Source organism: Podarcis melisellensis (genome assembly GCF_964234715.1).
Source record: "Podarcis melisellensis genome assembly, chromosome: 12".
In the NCBI taxonomy this organism is placed as follows: domain Eukaryota; kingdom Metazoa; phylum Chordata; class Lepidosauria; order Squamata; family Lacertidae; genus Podarcis; species Podarcis melisellensis.
Window position 1 is genome coordinate 36,761,527 of NC_138544.1, and position 18,802 is coordinate 36,780,328.

Consider the following 18,802-nt stretch of genomic DNA (forward strand, 5'->3'; position numbering starts at 1 on the left):
AGCTAGCTCCTGCTGTGCACCCGGGCGCGGGGCCATGGGGGCGAGGCGAGCGTCCAAGGGGGGTGGATCGAGCTGCCCATGGCGGGCTGCTTCCTGGAGGGGGGGCTGCAATGCTTTGCCAGCAGCCTTTGTCCGTTTGCTCTTCAATTTGACAGCTCGGGGCTTCCCCCTCCCAGGAAGCAGACCGGTAGCGGTGGCAACAGCACACCTCCTGCCTGCGACACCCAAGCCTCCCCCGAGCTGTCAAAACTAAGGGGGAAGGTCGCTGGCAAGGCGGCACAGTTCGGGGCAGGCTTGGGAGTCACAGGCGGGCAGCGCGCCAAATGTCACCCCCCTCAGTGATGACACCCAGGTCGGACCGCCCCCCCCGCCCCCCTCTTCCTCTGCCTCTGCCTCTGACTGGGAATGGCCGCCAAGACCATATAACACCGGTCCTAAAGGATCTACACTGGCCCCCAGTATGTTTCCAAGCACAATTCAAAGTGTTGGTGCTGACCTTTAAAGCATTCAATGGCCTCGGCCCTCTGACCTCTGAAGGAGCATCTCCACCCTCATCATTTGGCCCAGACACTGAGGTCCAGCTCCAAGGTTCCCTCGCTGTGAGGTATAAATAATATATTATTATTATTATTGTTATAATTATTATTACTATTCTGGTTAGCAAAAATGGAACTCCATATCGCCATCTGGTGTCAAAGCATGAGAATGCATAAGCAATGCATATAAAGCACTTTTTCTTTGCCAATGTAGCTGAGTCCTCTGTCTCCTTTTCTGTAAATCACTAATGAAATCTTTATTCCTATTGTAGCTTAACTTTCACGAAGGCTTTTCACCTAACTCTTACAAAGACAAAGATTGCAGAGGAGTGATTCTACATTATTCATGGTGGAAACCTGAATGGTGTGAGAATTATCACAACTGGGTTTGTCAAATAAAGAGAGGTAAGATTACTTTTATTTATTCATTTATTAAAATAAGGTTTTATTGGTTTTTACACATATTTTCCAGCATATCATCCTTTTAAACATCATTTCAAAATCTTTGGCTATCACAGCATAAGACTTCCTTCAACCTTGACCGATGTTTTTCTAAAATCTTTTCTAATTATGCATTTTGTTACTAGAGTTATTGCTATAAATTCAATTGGTTACAGTTGCTTTCCAAATACTGTATGTCGAAAACTTCTTCCATTCCTTTAGGAAAGTCTGGTCCTGCTGGTTCCAAATTTTCCTGGTTAATCTTGCCATCTCAGCATAGTTCATCAATTTCTCTTGCCACTCTTCTTTAGCTGACAAAAACAAACCCCTGTGTTGCAATGAGAACCAATCACAGAGATATAGACACAACACATAGGCTAATAATTGTTAAATCATATATAATAGAATAATGATATCATTCAAAAGGTAGAAATATATCTATTAGAGTTCATATATACAATGTAACAGACTAGTGGTGTGGAACGTTGAGCCATATGTTCAAAATAGGCGTCAAAGGTCAGTATTATGGGTAAATCAAAAGAAATTTGGTATTAGGCAAGATTTTGAACGGCGGTTATGTTGAAGGCCTTTGCAGATGACTTAGTCATAACAGTGGAAGCACCATTAACTAGTGCTAGAAAAGCACTAGAAAGAACAGAACAAATTGGACAAGTAGCAGGTTTCAAATTAAACAAGAAAAAAATGTTAGTGAAAAATACGAACTGAGATTTGATTGATACATTGCAGCATCAGAGTGGAATAGAGGTTGTTAAAAAAGTTAAATATCTAGGAATCTGGTTAACATCGAAAAATATAAATTTATTTAAAGACAATTACACACTGTAAGGAATGGTATTAAAAGGGACTTAGAAGTGTGGGGAAGAATGAAACTATCCTTAATTGGTAGGATTTCAGTTATTAAAATGAGTGTGCTACTGAAAATGTTGTTTTTATTTCAATCAATCCAGATAATTAACAGAGTTTGTATCTTTAGAGAGTGGCAAAAAGCAATTTCAAGATATATCTGGCAAGGGAAGAAGCCAAGAATTAAATTTAAATGGTTAACAGATATAAAAGAAAGGGGAAGCTTCTCCCTACCAGATTTGAAATTGTATTATGAAGCATCATGCCTTTGTTGGTTAAGGAACGGGATATTGTTGGAGAATACAGATATTTTAGATCTAGAAGGATTTGACAACAGATTTGGATGGCACACATATCTATGGTATGACAAAGTAAAAGTTCATAAAGGATTTGGAAACCACATATTTCAAAAGTGATTGTATGAGGTGTGGATATAAAAATCTATTAGAACGTAAGACACCATGGTGGCTCTCACCGCTTGAGGCAATGAGTGTAAAAAAGGGAAATATGAGTAAAAATTGTGCAACCTATGAACAATTACTAATAGAGATGGAGAACCAATGGAAGCTAAAGCCATATGAAGATGTAAAATGTATGGCGAATGATTGGTTGCATTATCATCAAGTCAATGAGATGTTTAAAGAAGATAAAAACAAAAATGGATTTGGATATACAAAATCAAGGTTTGAATTAGAGTTGGTAAGATTACTTTTAAATTATGACGAGTTCGTGAAGCAAAGTGAAGAGGACTTTTTTCTGCTGAAACTGGCTTTTTATTTTTTTAAAAAAAAACCATGCTTGCTACTCACCTGGCCTTCTGAGATGAGGGAAAAAATAATGTGAAATTAATTTAGCTTTCATTATGAATGTTGCAGAGTTCAGAGCTTTGGCCGCCATTTTGATGAGAACAAGCTTGTTGTGAATACAGGAAGCTTCTGATAGTTCTTTCGCATAGGGTTATTAGCTGTGTCTCAGAAATGTAGAAATGTGAAATGCTAGAAATAACCCTTTCCTTTCATTGTCATGGACTCCTGTTTCGTTTTTCAGGTGTACCATTAAAACCGGAACCAAGCAATGATTTTGGTATGTTGGCCCATACTGTCTTCTCTCACATCACACAGGTCTTCCTTAAGCAGCATCATGGAAGGTGGGGGTGGGTCTGCTTAAACAGCTCTCTCGAGTCAAGGATGCTTCTGTCAGGAGCCAAAGATATTTGTGCTCCTTGACCCTGGGCACTCCAATTCCTGCCTTCCCTCAGAACAAGCAGATTTTAAGTAGCACTAAGGAATGTTGGGGGGGGGGAACTGCTCTAGCAGTTCTCTACAGCCATTGAAAGTTTTCTGATGACGACAACAACAACAACAACAATTTATTTATGCCCCGTCCATCTGTCTGGGTTTCCCCAGCCACCCTGGGTGGCTACCAACATAATATTAATAATAATAATAATAAAGCAATAAAACATCAAACATTAAAAACTTCCCTAAACAGGGCTGCCTTCAGATATCTTCTAAAACTCAGCTAGTAGTTTATTTCCTTGACATCTGATGGGAGGCCATTCCACAGGGAGGGTGCCACTACCAAGAAGGCCCTCTGACTGTTTCCCTATAGCTTCACTTCTCGCAGTGAGGGAACCGCCAGAAGGCCATCAGAGCTGGACCTCAGTGTCTGGGCTGAGACACTTTTTCAGGTATACTGGGCCGAGGCTGAGGAGCCAATGGTAGATCTCCCTGGTCTGGGCTTCCTCACTCCTCTGAAATGAGTTACACAAAAATGCAAAAGGACTGTAGCTCAGTGGTAGAACATCTGCTTTGCATGAAGGAGGTCCTAGGTCCACCATATGTCCAGGAAGGACTGGGAGAGATCCCTGACTGAAACCCTAGAGACCACTACCCGGCAGTGTTGACAGTATACTCAACTAGATGGAGCAGTGGTCTGGCTTAGGCAGCTCCCTATGTTCCTAAGTTTCAGGTATTCTTGGCTGCTCATTATCATATTCTCATATTAGTGAGCCTTGGGAGTGGTTCTCCTGCTGGGATCTTCAGAAAAACCTGACTGTCTGAAGTTTAGTTGCACTAGGCAACTATTGAGTGTGATTGAGAGTTAAGAGAGAAATTATCTCATAGAATCATGGAATTGTAGAGTTGGAAAGAGATCCTGGGAATCATCTAGCCCAAATCCTCTGCACGTCTACTTGGAAGTAAATTTCACTGATTTCTGTTAAAGAGGAATGATTCCATTCCTACCCTCCCTCTCGGACACAAACAATATCATCCACCGGGGATGAAGGCTAATCTGGTGCTTAGCCCAGACTGACATAGGTCAAAACCATCAGTTCTCCTCAAGAGCATCTGAACCATGACCAACCTTTCACGCACCTTGCCCAAAAAGAAATATGGGTGGCTGACTAGCCACAATATGTGGAGACATAAGCTAGTACCTTTAAGCACGCAGAGAGTGCTTTTTCTTCAATCTTACATACTTGCATTTCAGCCCCCACCCCAAATCATGCCATAATCATCACCACTGAACTAGTCAAGTTTTTCTTCAGAATCTGTTGTTCATGGTTCCAAGGTGCTCTTTCATTTTAAGTATATATTATTACGGTCATACAGCTGTTTTGTTGTTGGTTTACTCTAATGTAACAGTGTTAAAGCATGCAGTGCTGGGGGCAGGAGGATGGACATATTCACGGTGTGCTTCAAAACTGAAATAACACACATCACTGTTGGGGTCACCCCAGTTAGGACTATTAAAATTGCATGGCTTCACCACTGGTTGTGTGAAGTAAATTTATTTGTACTCTTGTATTACATTTTATAATATTTAAAGTATCTTAAATTAAATGGGGGGAAAACATTTCTTCTTCTTTTGCAGGATATCCATTTCAAGTAACTGAAGACGGCTGGATTGCATTCAATGGCACTGAGTACTATTTCAGTAACACAACTTTAACTGCAGGAAGAGCCCGGAGATTCTGCAAAAAGCACGCTGGCGATCTTGCTGTTATTGAAAGTGGAAGTGAAAACAAGTTTTTGTGGAGATATGTAAGAAATATATGAGATATATTTTCCCTTCTGATCACATATCACTAGGCTTTTTGTTTTTGTTTTTTTTAAAAAAGCCAGATGAATTGTTTGATTGTGACCATTTTGTTGCCTGCTAAACCCTTTCTTCAGGATGGTGTCACCAGAAGCTTGCAGAGATTAACAATGCAATCCTATGCGAGTTATACTGCACACATCTTACACTCTGTGCAGCTTCCAACATATATAAAAACATAATAAAACATTAAACATTAAAAAAAATCCCCATGCAGGATTGCCTTCAGGCACCCTGGGGGGTCCATACCCGCTAACATTTCTCTGTTGAAAATAGGGACAGCCCAAGGAAAAGTGGGACATTCTGGGATCAAATCAGAAACTAGGATGGCTCCTCTAAATCAGGGGCATCCCTGAAAAATAGGGACACTTGGAGTTACTTCACTCAGCACTGAAATCAAAGCTCTGTTTTCCCTACAGCCTCCATTGCAGCCTGAGGCTCTGTCCCTGGAGAGAATCATTTGCCCATCCTTTCTTCTCTGGTGCTTGAGAAAGAGAGAGCAAAGACCGACCCACACTAAAAACGGAGATTTGTAACTGAATACCTCTTTCATGTGAGAGTCAGCAGAGATACATTCTAAGTAAATTATCAACTGTCAGGCACTCTGCTTGTCTAGCATTAAGCTTCAGTGGAAGTTTCCATGCTACGCTTTCAGCAGAACGCATACAGAGAACACAGTTATTTTCTATTTCAATGTACAATTAAACACTTATACTTAACAATCAGGGCACTTGGGAAATTCACGGGAGTTTGGAATCAGCAGATTCTGCTGACTACTGCTAGTGTGGGGACGGGGGACGGGACAATGACGACTACCAATGGTACCTTCCCACTCTGCTGGGCAAAGCTGGGATCTCTGCCACAGCAGGGACATCTCAACCAGCAGCATTCCTCTCTGGGCAAGCATTGAGGTGGCCATATGCCACCCTAACACACACACACACACACACACACACACTGTCCAGGTATGAATTGAGAGAGGAGCCAGGATTGCTCTCTAACTTAGTCTGGATTCCAGTTGTTGAAGAAAAGAAATGAGTTTCATGCCCTGCTTTTAAACTCAGTTGAAGAGCACAATCACTGTTGCTCTTGTTTATCATTACTAGCTTCTTTCCATATGGCCTGATTTGTAAACTCTGAACTTCATGTGGAATAACTGACATATTTTCAACTGGAGAACACCAGTACTTTATTGTGTTTCTTCCCCATCTTCCCCCGTGTATGTTGTAGGACATTACTTTCAGAACTGAAGGAAACATTTTCATTGGTTTAATTCTGGGTCCGGATAGAAGTTTTGGGTAAGCGAACAGAAAAATAAAAAATGGAAATCAGATTTTAAAATGGTAATTATGTATTAAGTTTCTCTTAGATAATAGCTGGATTGGCATTAAAATAATCTGGATATAAGGATGTTCTGCCAACATTTTGACTGTTTTGAGCAGATACACTGCGATGGTGCTACAGAGGCCATAGGAAGCTTGCTATTCTTGCTCTGGGAGTGCAGAGGGAGGTCTGATCTTGGAGAGAGAGATTCCATTCAACTACTTTGTCCCTATCTTATCCCATTGCTATGAAAGCTCAATGTCAGTAAAGCTGGAAAGCGAGTGTGCCAGAAACAGGCTAGGGGGGAAGCCTGGCTCCAAAGGATCCAGCACCCACATGCCCCCAAACTGTGGAGAAATCCATGTTTCCAATGGAAATGAAATAATTTCATGGTCGGGATGGGGTGGGGATTTATTTCCCTCTATCCATTCGCGTCCCTCTCTGACTTGCCGCTGGGATTGTATGGATTTACCCACACTTACCTTTGCACTCTGCTTTCCAGTCATGATCTATGCTTTAAAGTTCTGTGTCCATGTCTGAGCACCCCCTTCCCAATGCTTTTGCCATGAAAACCCACTCTTTACTGCTGAATCAGAGCTAAGGACAAACTCTGGAAACCCCCCTCCCCTCTGAATGTCTGTTTGCTCCAATTGAGCACTAAAGAGGAGGTCTTCGTGCGGCTATATCTGGGCAAGGAAAACAACAATGCTCGGACACAGAGCTTTAAAGTGCGGAAGCACACAGTGCAAGTAGATAAACAGGTACCGCTCCAGTGGGAAGGTAAACAGCATTTCCGTGCGCTGCTCTGGTTTTGCCAGAAGCGGCTTAGTCATGCTGGCCACATGACCTGGAAAAACTGTCTGCGGAAGCGGACAAACGCCGGCTCCCTCAGTCTTAAAAGCGAGATGAGCGCCGGAACCCCAGAGTCATTCGTAACTGGACTTAATTGTCAGGGGTCCTTTACCTTTACCTACCTGGAAAGAGCAGGCCAAAAGGTAAGTGTAGACAAGCCCTAAGAATTATCTCTTTTATTATAATAATTTATAATAATAAATTATATAATAATATAATAATAAATAATCATTATTATTTATACCCCACCCATCTAACTGGTTCTCCCCAGCCACTCTGGGCGGCTTCCCACCAAATATCAAAAACAATACAGCCACAGACATTAAAAAGTTCCCTAAGCAGGGCCACCTTCAGGTGTCTTTTAAAAGTAAAATAGTTGATTATTGCCTTGACATCTGCTGGGAGGGCGTTCTGCAGGGCAGGTGCCACTACCAAGAAGGCCCTCTGCCTGGTTCCCTGTAACCTCACTTCTCGCAGCAAGGGAACCGCCAGAAGGCCCTCGGTGCTGGATCTCAATGTCCGGGCTGGATGATGGGGGTGGAGATGCTCCTTCAGGTATACTGGACCGAGGTCGTTTAGGGCTTTAAAGGTCAGCACCAACACTTTGAATTGTGCTTGGAAACGTACTGGAAGCCAATGAAGATCTTTCAGGACCAGTGTTATATGGTCTCGGTGGCCACTCCCAGTCACCAGTGTGCACTCCTTTGCCTTTCCTATTTGCATTAGGGCTGAGGGTTCCAACCTCTTAATTACAATCATACAGTGTTATATTTCCTCCAAGGCTGTCACACTCCTTTCTCCCTGTACTTTCTTTCTCCTCTGAGAAAGAGGGCACCACTCTCCTCTCTTCCTGAATCCTCCTGTTCTTGTACATAGCTTGGATGCCGTGCACCCCTAGTTTCTGTTGCCCTCTGCTCCCAACCACACTCTGAATGTGGTTCAGCAATGACGTTCAGCTTTTCATGACACTACAAGAAGAGGGTGAGAGTACTTTTCAGCTGGTCTTCCTATCACACTGCCCCACATTCAGACCCCATCCCTCACCATAGGAAGGTTTTTCAATGTAACGTTTTTTTTAATTGCCATTATATCCATTAATCCTTCTCAGCATTCTTAGTGCTGCCAGCTTTTCTTGAAGAGCCAAGTCGCAGGCTTGGAAATTCAACGCCTAAATATTTCTTTTCTTAGCCTGACATTCTCTTTGTTAAAAACAAAACAAAAGTCATCGTAAACTTATGAAGTGCAAATGAAGGACTAAATACCGCATGTTATTTTCTATAGCTGGGTGGATAGAACTCCAGTGAGCTATGTAGCCTGGGCACCCTGGCAACCCAACTTTGCAGACGAAGTCGAATTTTGTGTGATCATGTATCGTGAAACAGGTAATTAGAATAAAATGTTACTATTATAAGCAGTTATTGAGAATGTGCATGCTTAATGGTGAGGATTAATATGAATAGGCACCACACACTGAATCACAATCAGTATTCCACCCAAAATTAAAACATTAAACCGAGGATAATCCATTATGTTAAATCTTTGGATAGGACAGGGTATTAAAGTGTTTTAAAGGATACTGAGGCATGTGGCCTCTTACTACTACTAGCTATTTTTGCTATTATACAAAAGAAAACTCTGGTACTTGGAGACATAGGGAAGTTAAACAGGAGAAGGATTTTATTTTATAACAAAACGGGTAAAACAAAAGATTTTGACAGGAGATAGAGTTCTTTCAAGAAACATAATAATAATAATAATAATAATAATAATAATAATAATAGATGTCACGGAGGGGTCACAGGACTGCACTGTGCTGCCCACCTCCCTGTGTAGGGGGGAGCCCAGGCAGCCACTTGTCAGGCACCCCCCCCCCCCGTGTTGGCCACGTGGCTATTCAGTGAGGGATTCGGCAGCAGACAGGGCAGGGTGGGAATCCCTGTGTAGGGCACTTGGTTCGTGTCCCCCCTGCCCAAATTTGTGGGCCCAGGCCTATGGTCCTCCTGCCCACCAAGCTACACCCCTGTCTGAAACAAGTTGGTACTTTCTGTCAGTTTCCCAACCTTCTGTAAATCAAATTTCTGAGGCTCCTCTATTAGTATACCAGACCAGGGGATCACCCCACCCAACCTATCTTTTTGGGGATTATACTTCTCTCACTGGAAGTTTTATTCCCTTCCTACTGAACTGAGACCCACAGGAGCGCCGACTTATAAAAAATATTGGGGGGGGGGCGGGGGCCCATACCGACTTATAAAAAATATTGGGGGGGCCATGGACCTCCAAACCGCTGCTGCTGGGGGAACGAAAGGGGCGAGCCCCGGGCTGCCCCGACCTTAAGTGAACCTGTGAGGGCCCGCCCTTTGCGGCAGCCGATTGGCTGCCGCCGTGGGCGGTGAATATTAATGAGCTAGGGGGAATCCCCGCTTCTCGCGGGGCTGACGCCAGCCCTGCGAGATTGTTGATGGGTCGAGAGCCCGCAACCCCACCCCCTCTCTAGATCGGGAGTGGCTTTGTTTTAACTCATTACTGAATGTATTTTAAAAGGTAACTATCGTCAAACAAGGAAAATAAAAAATACCAACATAATTTTGTGATTTTACAAAGCATAATATAACTAATAATTTTCTTAAATTATTGGGGGGGGGCAGAGCCCCCCCCAACGAATTTTTGAGGGGGCTTGGGCCCCCTCAGGCCCCATGGAGTCGGCGCCTATGGAGACCCACATAGAGTGTTCCCTCGCAACTCCACTTCTCCTGCCTCGAATTCAGCTACCTGGCTCTTATACTCTTGAAGGACACTCATCACAAGCTTTCAATCTAAGCTCAGAGACTTCTGTCTCTGGCTGTGGATATTTTCCTCAGGGAGGAATACACCCTGCTCAGATGCTATTTATAGTATCCAGATGAATGCCAGGAACTCAACTCTCAACTGCTTTTCCTTTTTCCCTCCCAAAGTGGTGAGCCCACCCTGCTCTGGCTAGCTGCACCCACAGCCAGCCAGAGTAAGGCTGCAACTTAGCTCTCTGCATCACCACACTCTGGCCTAGCTGAGCTTTCCATCACAGATACCAATCAAATACTTCTGACTAGACATTGTTAGGATTGGGTTGTACTTCAGCATTCTCTGAGCAAAGGAGTACAGCAAGAGAGAGTTTAGGAAATACTACCCCGACTTATTGTTTATATGTTGTTTTAATAACTTGGAGGCTTTAATTAAGTCATTTCTAATATGAAGTACTCCATATATATATATATTACATTATAAATCACCTCCTATATGAAACAGCATAGTATACTTGCAGTACAGCTGTTATTGTTGCATTTTATTTTTGTTGCTAAGCTTTCACTTGGAATACGTACCTGATGGGCTGTACTAGCGATTTGATCTTACCTGTTGACTCGTAACAACTTCTCTGTTCAGGCTTATGGAATGACATCAATTGTGAAACTGAGAATAGATTTATCTGCGAAAGGCGTAACAGTTCTGCCCCTTCAACTGTTGCTCCGACAACGCCTGAACCTCTTGGAGGCTGTCCTCAAGGCTGGCACTTCTTTGGTAACAAGGTAACTAATACAGCTATTGCAAATATATTGGTATATCAGCCTTTTTCAGATACTATGGCACAGACAATGAATACTTTTCCAGAGTAGTTGAATATGCACAGATTGCCCTCCATGTCCATAGTTCTATTCTATAGATTCCACATCCTCCCTCAGCCTTCAGTACATGCTATGAAGACTGAAAAGGTCTGTTGAGCTGCAAAAAGGAAGTAACAGTGAAAGTGATAAATAATGTAAACTAAAACAAAACAAAACCTAATTGTCAAATAGGGGAATTTTAATAAACATTGGCATTTTAAAAGCTCAAGATATATGCAAGCTACAGAAAAGAGCATTGAAAGTGGCTTCAAACTAAGTGTTCAGCATTTTTCCGTGCTTTAAAGTTAAATTAGCATTTGTTAAATGACCATCTGAAAAAATACAGACTGTTTTGCTTCCTAACGCAGAGCCCAAATGCTGTTTATCTAGGCCTCCTAGAGCCAACACTTTGAAGAGCCTTGTTCCTCATTTCTGCCTTTCTCCATCCTTGTCTGATGGCATCATGTGATGTAGGCCCTCTCTCAATGGCATATCTGCACTTGCAGAGCTATCAGCAGAGATAACTGCCCTTTCTAGAGTACATGATTTCTCCCAACCCTGATCCCATGGGATTCCCCCTCCAGTTCATGAATCGGGGGTGGGGGTGGTTACAATGACTCCAAAACCCAGTTAAACTATCAGTTTCTGCTACTACTATCCCGGCACCGTTTAGTGACTCTTGACTGCATTACACAATTCATGGGTGATGGAATTTTGAAGTTTCCCCTGTTGTAAACAAAAATTACCCTTTTCCCTTATGGGGTATCCAAGAGCCCATATAGAATCGTTACATAGGTTCCCTATTGGTAGGAGAGAAATAACAGAGGCCAACCAGAGAATATTGAGAAGCAAAGCAGCTAGTAAGCTTGATCTTTATTGATCTGTTGCAACAGGGTGCTCCCCTCACCCGCAGGAGAGAGGAGGAACCCAGAAAAATGGCGCGGAAGGCCATATAAAGACTTTTGAAATTGCCACCCTGTAGATCAAGACCACCCCCAGAAACATCATACATACATCACAGAAGGGGTGTAACCTAAGACCACCCCTCAGATACATCATACCTACATCACAGAAAAAGGCAGAAAAGGCGGTCTTAAAACAGAAATTTGAATGTTGTTTTTCTCCTGTCGTTTATCTCCTGTCTGGCAGGTTACTTGATTGGATTGCCTGGGTAGCCTGGCCAGTCTTTTGTAGTGATAAATACTTAGTTCCTGGACCAGGTCACAGGGTCACACCCTATTCAAACAAAGACATACCCTTAAGACAGGATTTGTGAAGGAAAAGACAATGGGGAGGCTTTTCCATTTTCCTTTGACCTTGCAGAGAAAACATTTGGTCAGTTTAGGAATCAAAATGGTTCCAGGCTGGTCTTCTTGTGCTGATCTATGTACGTGCTTGGTTGGTGCACTTATGAACATTACCATATATCTAAGACCATAAAATTCCTATCACACCCTCTCCCTCACAGTGCTTCCAACTATTTGGCCTTCATGAAGAAGAAAGAAAAAACTGGTCTGATGCACAAGCTACTTGTGAAGATCTAGGAGGAAACCTGGCTAGTATTCCAAACAAAGTCGTTCAAGGTGCGGTCAGTTGTTTTAAAACACTCTAGGGACTGCTGCCCCTAGTAGCCAACTCTGCCTACCCACCAGTTTCCATTCCATTGCCAACTTTTCTTTCTTTATGTAACCACCTCACCCCAGCCCCATGTTCCCCATCCCCTCACAGCTCCACAAACCCCCACCCCAATCCCTATTCTCCACTACACCCAGCCAGTTATGAGCGTGACTGCAGATGTGTGCAAATATTGTATAGGGAGTGGCCTCATATTTGAAAAGTCCTGGCACTCCTACTCAAGGTATCTTCCTGTCAGAGGAATTACTGGAATGTGATTCTAGCCATGACTAGTATCTAGTGATACTAACCATTTATTAGATAAAGGGAATTAGTTTAACAAATCTGACATGTAAATATGTGTCTTTATTTTCATTCAGCATTCCTGACACTGCATTTACAAAGTGCTTCCACTGATCCTTGGATTGGACTGAGTAATACTTTTAGTCGAGGCACATTTGTATGGAAAGATAGAAGTGTTGTCTATTATACAAACTGGGCCAAAGGCTTCCCACTTGGGAATTATGGTGTAAGTACTGCCTGTGAAGGCTTTCATCTCTTTCTTTGGGATCCATGAAGCTACTGTCATAGTGGATATCTAATCCCTCCCAGCAGATTGCAAAATTGCAAGTAAAACTGGTGTCGAAAAGGGGCAGGACGCAGAAATCCCCAATTACGTGCGTCCTATAACAGAACTTCGGTGTAAGTGGCTTCCATAGGGGAGTCACAGAATGAATGTGGTTGGTCAAGGGAGCCATGGACTCAAAAAGGTTGAAAACCATTGCTATAGAAGAAATGGGATTCAAAATGACTGCAACAGATTAGACAACGGCTTCAATGGGTCCAAGAAATCCCAAACAAAATGTAATCAATGTTACTCTCCACCTCCTGCCCCTTAAAACAAGAAATGTCCTCCGTAGTATTTATTTTATTTTTATTTATTTAATTTCTATACCTCTTTATATTTTTAAGAATAACCTCAAAGGGGTTTACAGCATATTAAATCAATAAAACATAAATAAAACAATCTGAAGAAAGTCAAATATAGAGTATACAGTCAAAGCAACGTAACAGAAAACTAAAATATCTTAAAGATTTCAAAATAAAACATTGCAAAGGAGATCAACTTCAGAATGCATACGGTATTTAACATAGTAGGGCTGGGTGAGTCTGGGCCCTGCCTCCTAGGCCAGGTGGAAAGGGCCTTGCGATACAAGGGCTGTATAACAAATTTGACCAAGTTGCAGACCAAAACAAAGGCCAGAGGCATTTCTTCTTGGAATAATAGTCAGACATCCCCAAGGACACCCCCCCCCAAAAAAAGAGTATTTTTCTGTGCAACAACTGCAGCTCGGATTTTATATGCTCAAAAATGGAGGGGGAGAGAGCAGTCCCAATGAGGGAGGCATGGCAGTTGAGGATGACAGAATATGCAGAAGTGGCTAGTTTAACCAGCAGAATTAGAGAACAAGAGGAAAGCATATTTAAGGAGGGTTGGAAAATGTTTCTAGAGTACATGAGGAATCATTGCAAACAGATTAGAACATTAGTAGGTTTAAATTCAGCAGTCTAAGTTATGTTGAGATAAAATGAGAAAGAAAAGATAAGGAATGACTAGAATGTGCAGCTGCAATGGATGGTTGGAGGAAGCTGTGGAAAGGTGGAAGGGAAGTCAATGTTTAATTCTTTAATGTATGGTTATAATGAATGCAAAATAATTTGAATGATGAAAATCACAAAAAAAAAATGGGGTGGGTGTGTTTCAAACCAAAACAGGCTGATTTGGGGAGATCCAGGCATCAGTTGAGTAAGGCTGATATAGCTCTGGATCACTGTGGGTTACACCTGGTTGGGTGGTCCAGAGTAATCCATGGTTATCAGTGGGTGGAGTGTTAAGTAGGGAAGAGAGGCAGACATCAGGTGTGCAAAGGCAGAGAGTAGATGGCTCTTGTTTGACTTGTTACTTTCTTACATTTTCGTTCCTTAGAAAACCGTCTGCGTTTTTATAATGAAGGAACCTGAAAGAGAGGCAGGAAATTGGAGAAGTGGAAATTGCTATTCAAAGAAAAGCTACATCTGCCAAAGAAACACTGGTACGTGTTTAGAAGAGAAGTAACAGAGAACATTGCTAATGACCGCTCCCCGCTTAAAACGGGGGGCGCCCTTTGTGTGGACGCGTGCAGCCCTAGATCTGGAGCGGCCCTAGCAGCATAGGCTTGGCTTTGCCTTCCCTCAGGTGGGATACCTGAAGGTCCCCGCCTACCTCAGTAAGTTGTCCAATCCCACCTGGGGGAAGCGTTGCCAAGGAGACCAGGCCAGGTAGGGGGAGGGATTACCTGCCCACACAATAGAGGGAGGATCTTACCTGGGAATCCTCACTTGGCTCCAGAGCTTCTCCCACCCTACCCACCCTCAGTTAATGTCTTCCTTTGCAGGTTAATTTTTCTTCATAGGTTTTGCAGGTTAACTTTTCTTCACAGGTATGCGGGCGCTGCTACGATAAGGTCGCTGTTAAAGGGCTGGAAAGGAATTTCCCTGCATTGGCAGGTTTCGCCTTTCCCATAGCAAAACGTCACAACATTGGCGGTATCAGGCCTTGGGCGGAATCCTTTAGTCCATCTTCCTCTTTGCGGCGGCGATACCAGGGTTCCCCGTTAAAGGGGTTTCTGAAGAGAGGCTTTGACCGTATGCCGAAAGGTCGTCATTGCTCTCCCCTGCGGCGGCGGCGTAACAGGGGCAGCTATCTCTGCTTGAACATATGTTCTCCAGAGCCGGCCCATCCCCCCCCCCCCACTGGATAACCCTGAAGCTCCCTAGGTCCCCGGCTGGGGACTGGGGAGGGAGAACGCCCAATGCCTGAGCCAAGGTCTACCCACATTTGAAATTTAATAAAGTTGTGGCCAATTTAATCCCATAGCACGTTGTCTTGAGTCGTTATTCCACATGACGGGAAGGGGGCCGCTCGGGGTCTGGGGACTCCGCCTGTCCACACAAATTCATCTTAATGAGTCCCAACCTGTTTTCTGTGCCATTTCATTTTGGCCAGAAAGAAAACCGGATTGTCAGCAATGTAGTAGAGATTCCATACTCCCTATTATACAGCAAAGAAAGCAGCAGTCATGACAGCATAATTTTATACATGCACTGAAGTGAACCATGATGCCAAGGAACCATAGTTACTATATGTGATTATCGATATGCAACTTGATTTTTCTACAGCTCATCCTAAAAATAGGACAATATGAGGCTGCTGACATAGGTTTAGTTCTCTTCTAGTGTAATAATATGGAGCCCAGTTCAGTTGATCAAATCACAGGCTTCCCCACTGACCTGTTCAATTTTTTAATTTTTTTAAAAAAGACCCAAACCCCATTTGTACAGCCACACTCCTTGGAGGGTGTTTATTGAACCCACCTTGAAAAACTACATAGTCTTTGGAAACAATGAAGATGGGTTTCAAATAGGTTTGTGAATACTTATTAGGAATTTGATTGTAAAGAAAATGTATTCTGTGGTCTGATCCAGATCTGTCTTTAATTAAAACTTGGACTTGTCCACATTTAAAAGTACACAACAAGGTTTCTAAATGTTTCATTTCAGATTTGTATAAGATGTTGCAGGATGATTGTATTCAGAAATTTAACAGAATCATAGAATGGTAGAGCCATCAAGTCCAACCCTCTTCAATGCGGGAATCACAACTAAAGAATCCCTGACAGGTGTCCTTCCAACCTCAGTTTAAAACAGAACTGTTTCAGTGTCAGGTGAAATGAAATTTAAGGATAGTGTAATGTGTAAAATGAGCTTTTGCCTTTTCTCTTTATTGCTTTCCTATAGACCTTGCATTTTCACGCTCTGAAATGACGATTCCAGTCTCTGGCTATACCCTCTTTGGAAACAGCAGTTACTCTCTTGCTGGCCCCAAAATGACATGGGAAGAGGCCAGGAAAAAATGCAATTCCGAACAGGCAGAGCTTGCCAGCATTTGGAATCCCTACATTCAGTCATTCCTGTGGCTACAGGTGTTAAAATATAGGCAGCCCATGTGGATTGGCTTGAACAGCAAAATGGTGAGTATATACAGTTAACATTAGTGTATTCACATCAAAGGTTTGTATTCAAAGGTTAGAAAATGCAGGGCTTTTATTAACTCATTTTATTAAGCATAACTTCCCCCAAACAGCTTTGGATATAACCAATTGATAATGCATAAACACCCATAATAACCCAAAAGATTTTGCCAAGAGAGTCCCTCCAGCCAAAGGCAACTCAACCACTCTTCATTTCTTGTTTATCTCCCAGAGAGAAAATCCTTTTCTGTTTCTCATAAACACACCCTCAGATGAATTGCCCATTCAGAAATAATATCCATTAAATAATATCATTTAAAGCACAGTAATACCTTTCATGAGCATTCTCAGAAGTACCAACTCCTGTACAGAATCCTGCTTGGGTGGCATGCATGTGAATAACAAAAGAAGAAGAAGAAGAAGAAGAAGAAGAAGAAGAAGAAGAAGAAGAAGAAGAAGAAGAAGAAGAAGAAGAAGAAGAAGAAGAAGAAGAAGAACTGTTGCCTTCACTCTCATCTGTGGAAAGAGAAAGGTTCCTCATGCAGTAACTTACCGTATTTTTCGCCCTATAGGACGCACTTTTCCCCCTGCAAAAATGAAGGGGAAATGTGTGTGCGTCCTATGGGGTGAATGTAGGCTTTTGCTGAAGCCTGGAGAGTGAGAGGCGTCGGTGTGCACCAACCCCTCTCGCTCTCCAGGCTTCAGGAAGCTATCCGCAAGCCCCGTGGAAGTTCCTGCGGGCTCGCAAGGCTTGCGGGCAGCAGCCTGCCCCCCGGAGCACGGGGCGCCCTCTAGAGGACACCCCGTGCTGCAGGTAAGTGTCCGCGAGCCTCGCAAGGTCCCGCCAGAGGGAGGTCCCGCCGGGCGCACAAGGCTTGGGGCGGTGGCCTGCAGCCCGAAGCATGGAGCGTGCTACGGAGCACGCCCCATACTTCGGGCAGATGTCAGCAAACCTCGCACGCCCAGCAGGAGGTCCCGCCGGGCTCGCAAGGCTTGCAGGCAGCAGCCTGTTTTGGGGGCTGGGGGGGGGGGAGAAATATTTTTTTTTATTCCCCCCCCAAAAAAAATCTAGGTGCGTCCTATGGGGTGAAAAATATGGTAATTCTCCAACGCATAGGTCTTATGTCTTGTAAATCCTATACCTCCCAGAGCGGCTGGAGCAACCCAGTCAGATGGACGGGGTACAAATAATAAAATAATAATTATTATACATTATGTTTATAAGTCCTATATAAAGTTCAGTTGTCAGGCAAGAAAATAAGCAATTCAAGATGTTTTCTGCTGTGCAGCTGCATTTACATTCTCTCTTCTTCACGCTGCTTCTTTCTGCAGCAAATGCACACACAAGGGCTTGCAACCAGCATATATTAATGGAGGCAACTACCTTTCCATATGACTTCAGAGGTTATAAATATAACAATACCAGAATGACTTTCCTGAAAGATTATTAAGGGAGTGAATGTGTGCGGACATTAGAATGAAGGAGAAACCAAAGTAAATCACATGAAGTGCATCTTATGGGAAATGAACCCCAAAGGTTTTTTTCAAGTGTTCCACTGTGCATTTGTATTTTAGACTGGTGAGCAATACAAGTGGATCAACAACCGGAGACTGACATATACTAATTGGGCTCCTGAAGAGCCAAAGCAGAAGATAGCCTGTGTCTACCTAGACCTTGATGGTCACTGGAAAACAGGAACTTGCAACGAAACATTCTTCACGGTCTGTGAGCGACATCATGGTAATCAAAGAAAAATATCTGTTTTAATATGAGACATCTGACTCTAATTTCAGTAAGGTTCCCATTTGAGCACAGAGATGAGAAAAGTGTTCTTGGTACTTCTGCCTTTTTCATTGTAAATAAATGAAGAATATGATACTATTCAAACTATCAAACGATAACAAATAGATCAGTGAAAATAGAGTGGAGTTTACAATAAAGAATCCAGTATCAGATAACTCCATTTAGGTCCCACTGGTTTTGACTGAAGAGACATAGGACTGTTGTTGTTTATAAGAAAACATTCCCAACCTTCTAATTTTTATTTTCAGGCGATGTTGACTTTCTAAAGCTATTAATCCTTCCATGTCTCAGGAGGTTCACTGCACTGCTTTATCCACAAGAGCAGATGTTACAGTTTTGGGGTGCATAACATTATCCCACAATTCTCTGTAGACAAATTGGTATGAAAAATGCAAACATGAGAGAAGCGTATGTGGGTAAAAACACACACCCTGTCATCTGTCCAGGGGTCTTTGAGCTAGGCACCTTGAAAATTCATTATGTGGTGAGAAAGAATGAAAGGATTTTCTTTCCACCTCTGATGCAAGTTTGACCTGTCAATCAAAACAAAGCTCTCCT

The 18,802-nt window shown here is 42.9% G+C and overlaps 1 protein-coding gene and 1 long non-coding RNA gene across 3 annotated transcripts in view; one reads left to right on the forward strand and one right to left on the reverse strand.

The window, feature by feature from the left end:
* Positions 1-18,802, reverse strand: part of LOC309353444 — a 162,835-nt gene that overhangs the window by 129,352 nt on the left and 14,681 nt on the right. The window lies entirely within an intron of this gene.
* Positions 1-18,802, forward strand: part of LOC309381065 (macrophage mannose receptor 1-like) — a 39,522-nt gene that overhangs the window by 14,859 nt on the left and 5,861 nt on the right. For both annotated transcript variants that reach the window (XR_014173284.1, XM_081931468.1), the window contains exons 15-25: positions 809-941; positions 2,889-2,924; positions 4,719-4,888; positions 6,174-6,241; positions 8,400-8,500; positions 10,539-10,681; positions 12,225-12,339; positions 12,751-12,899; positions 14,358-14,463; positions 16,208-16,440; positions 18,016-18,181. Coding sequence is in view for 1 of the 2 variants with exons in the window: in XM_081931468.1 (XP_081787594.1) it covers positions 809-941; positions 2,889-2,924; positions 4,719-4,888; positions 6,174-6,241; positions 8,400-8,500; positions 10,539-10,681; positions 12,225-12,339; positions 12,751-12,899; positions 14,358-14,463; positions 16,208-16,440; positions 18,016-18,181 (1,420 nt within the window). In the remaining variant the exon portion in view is untranslated. The remainder of the gene's footprint in view (positions 1-808; positions 942-2,888; positions 2,925-4,718; positions 4,889-6,173; positions 6,242-8,399; positions 8,501-10,538; positions 10,682-12,224; positions 12,340-12,750; positions 12,900-14,357; positions 14,464-16,207; positions 16,441-18,015; positions 18,182-18,802) is intronic.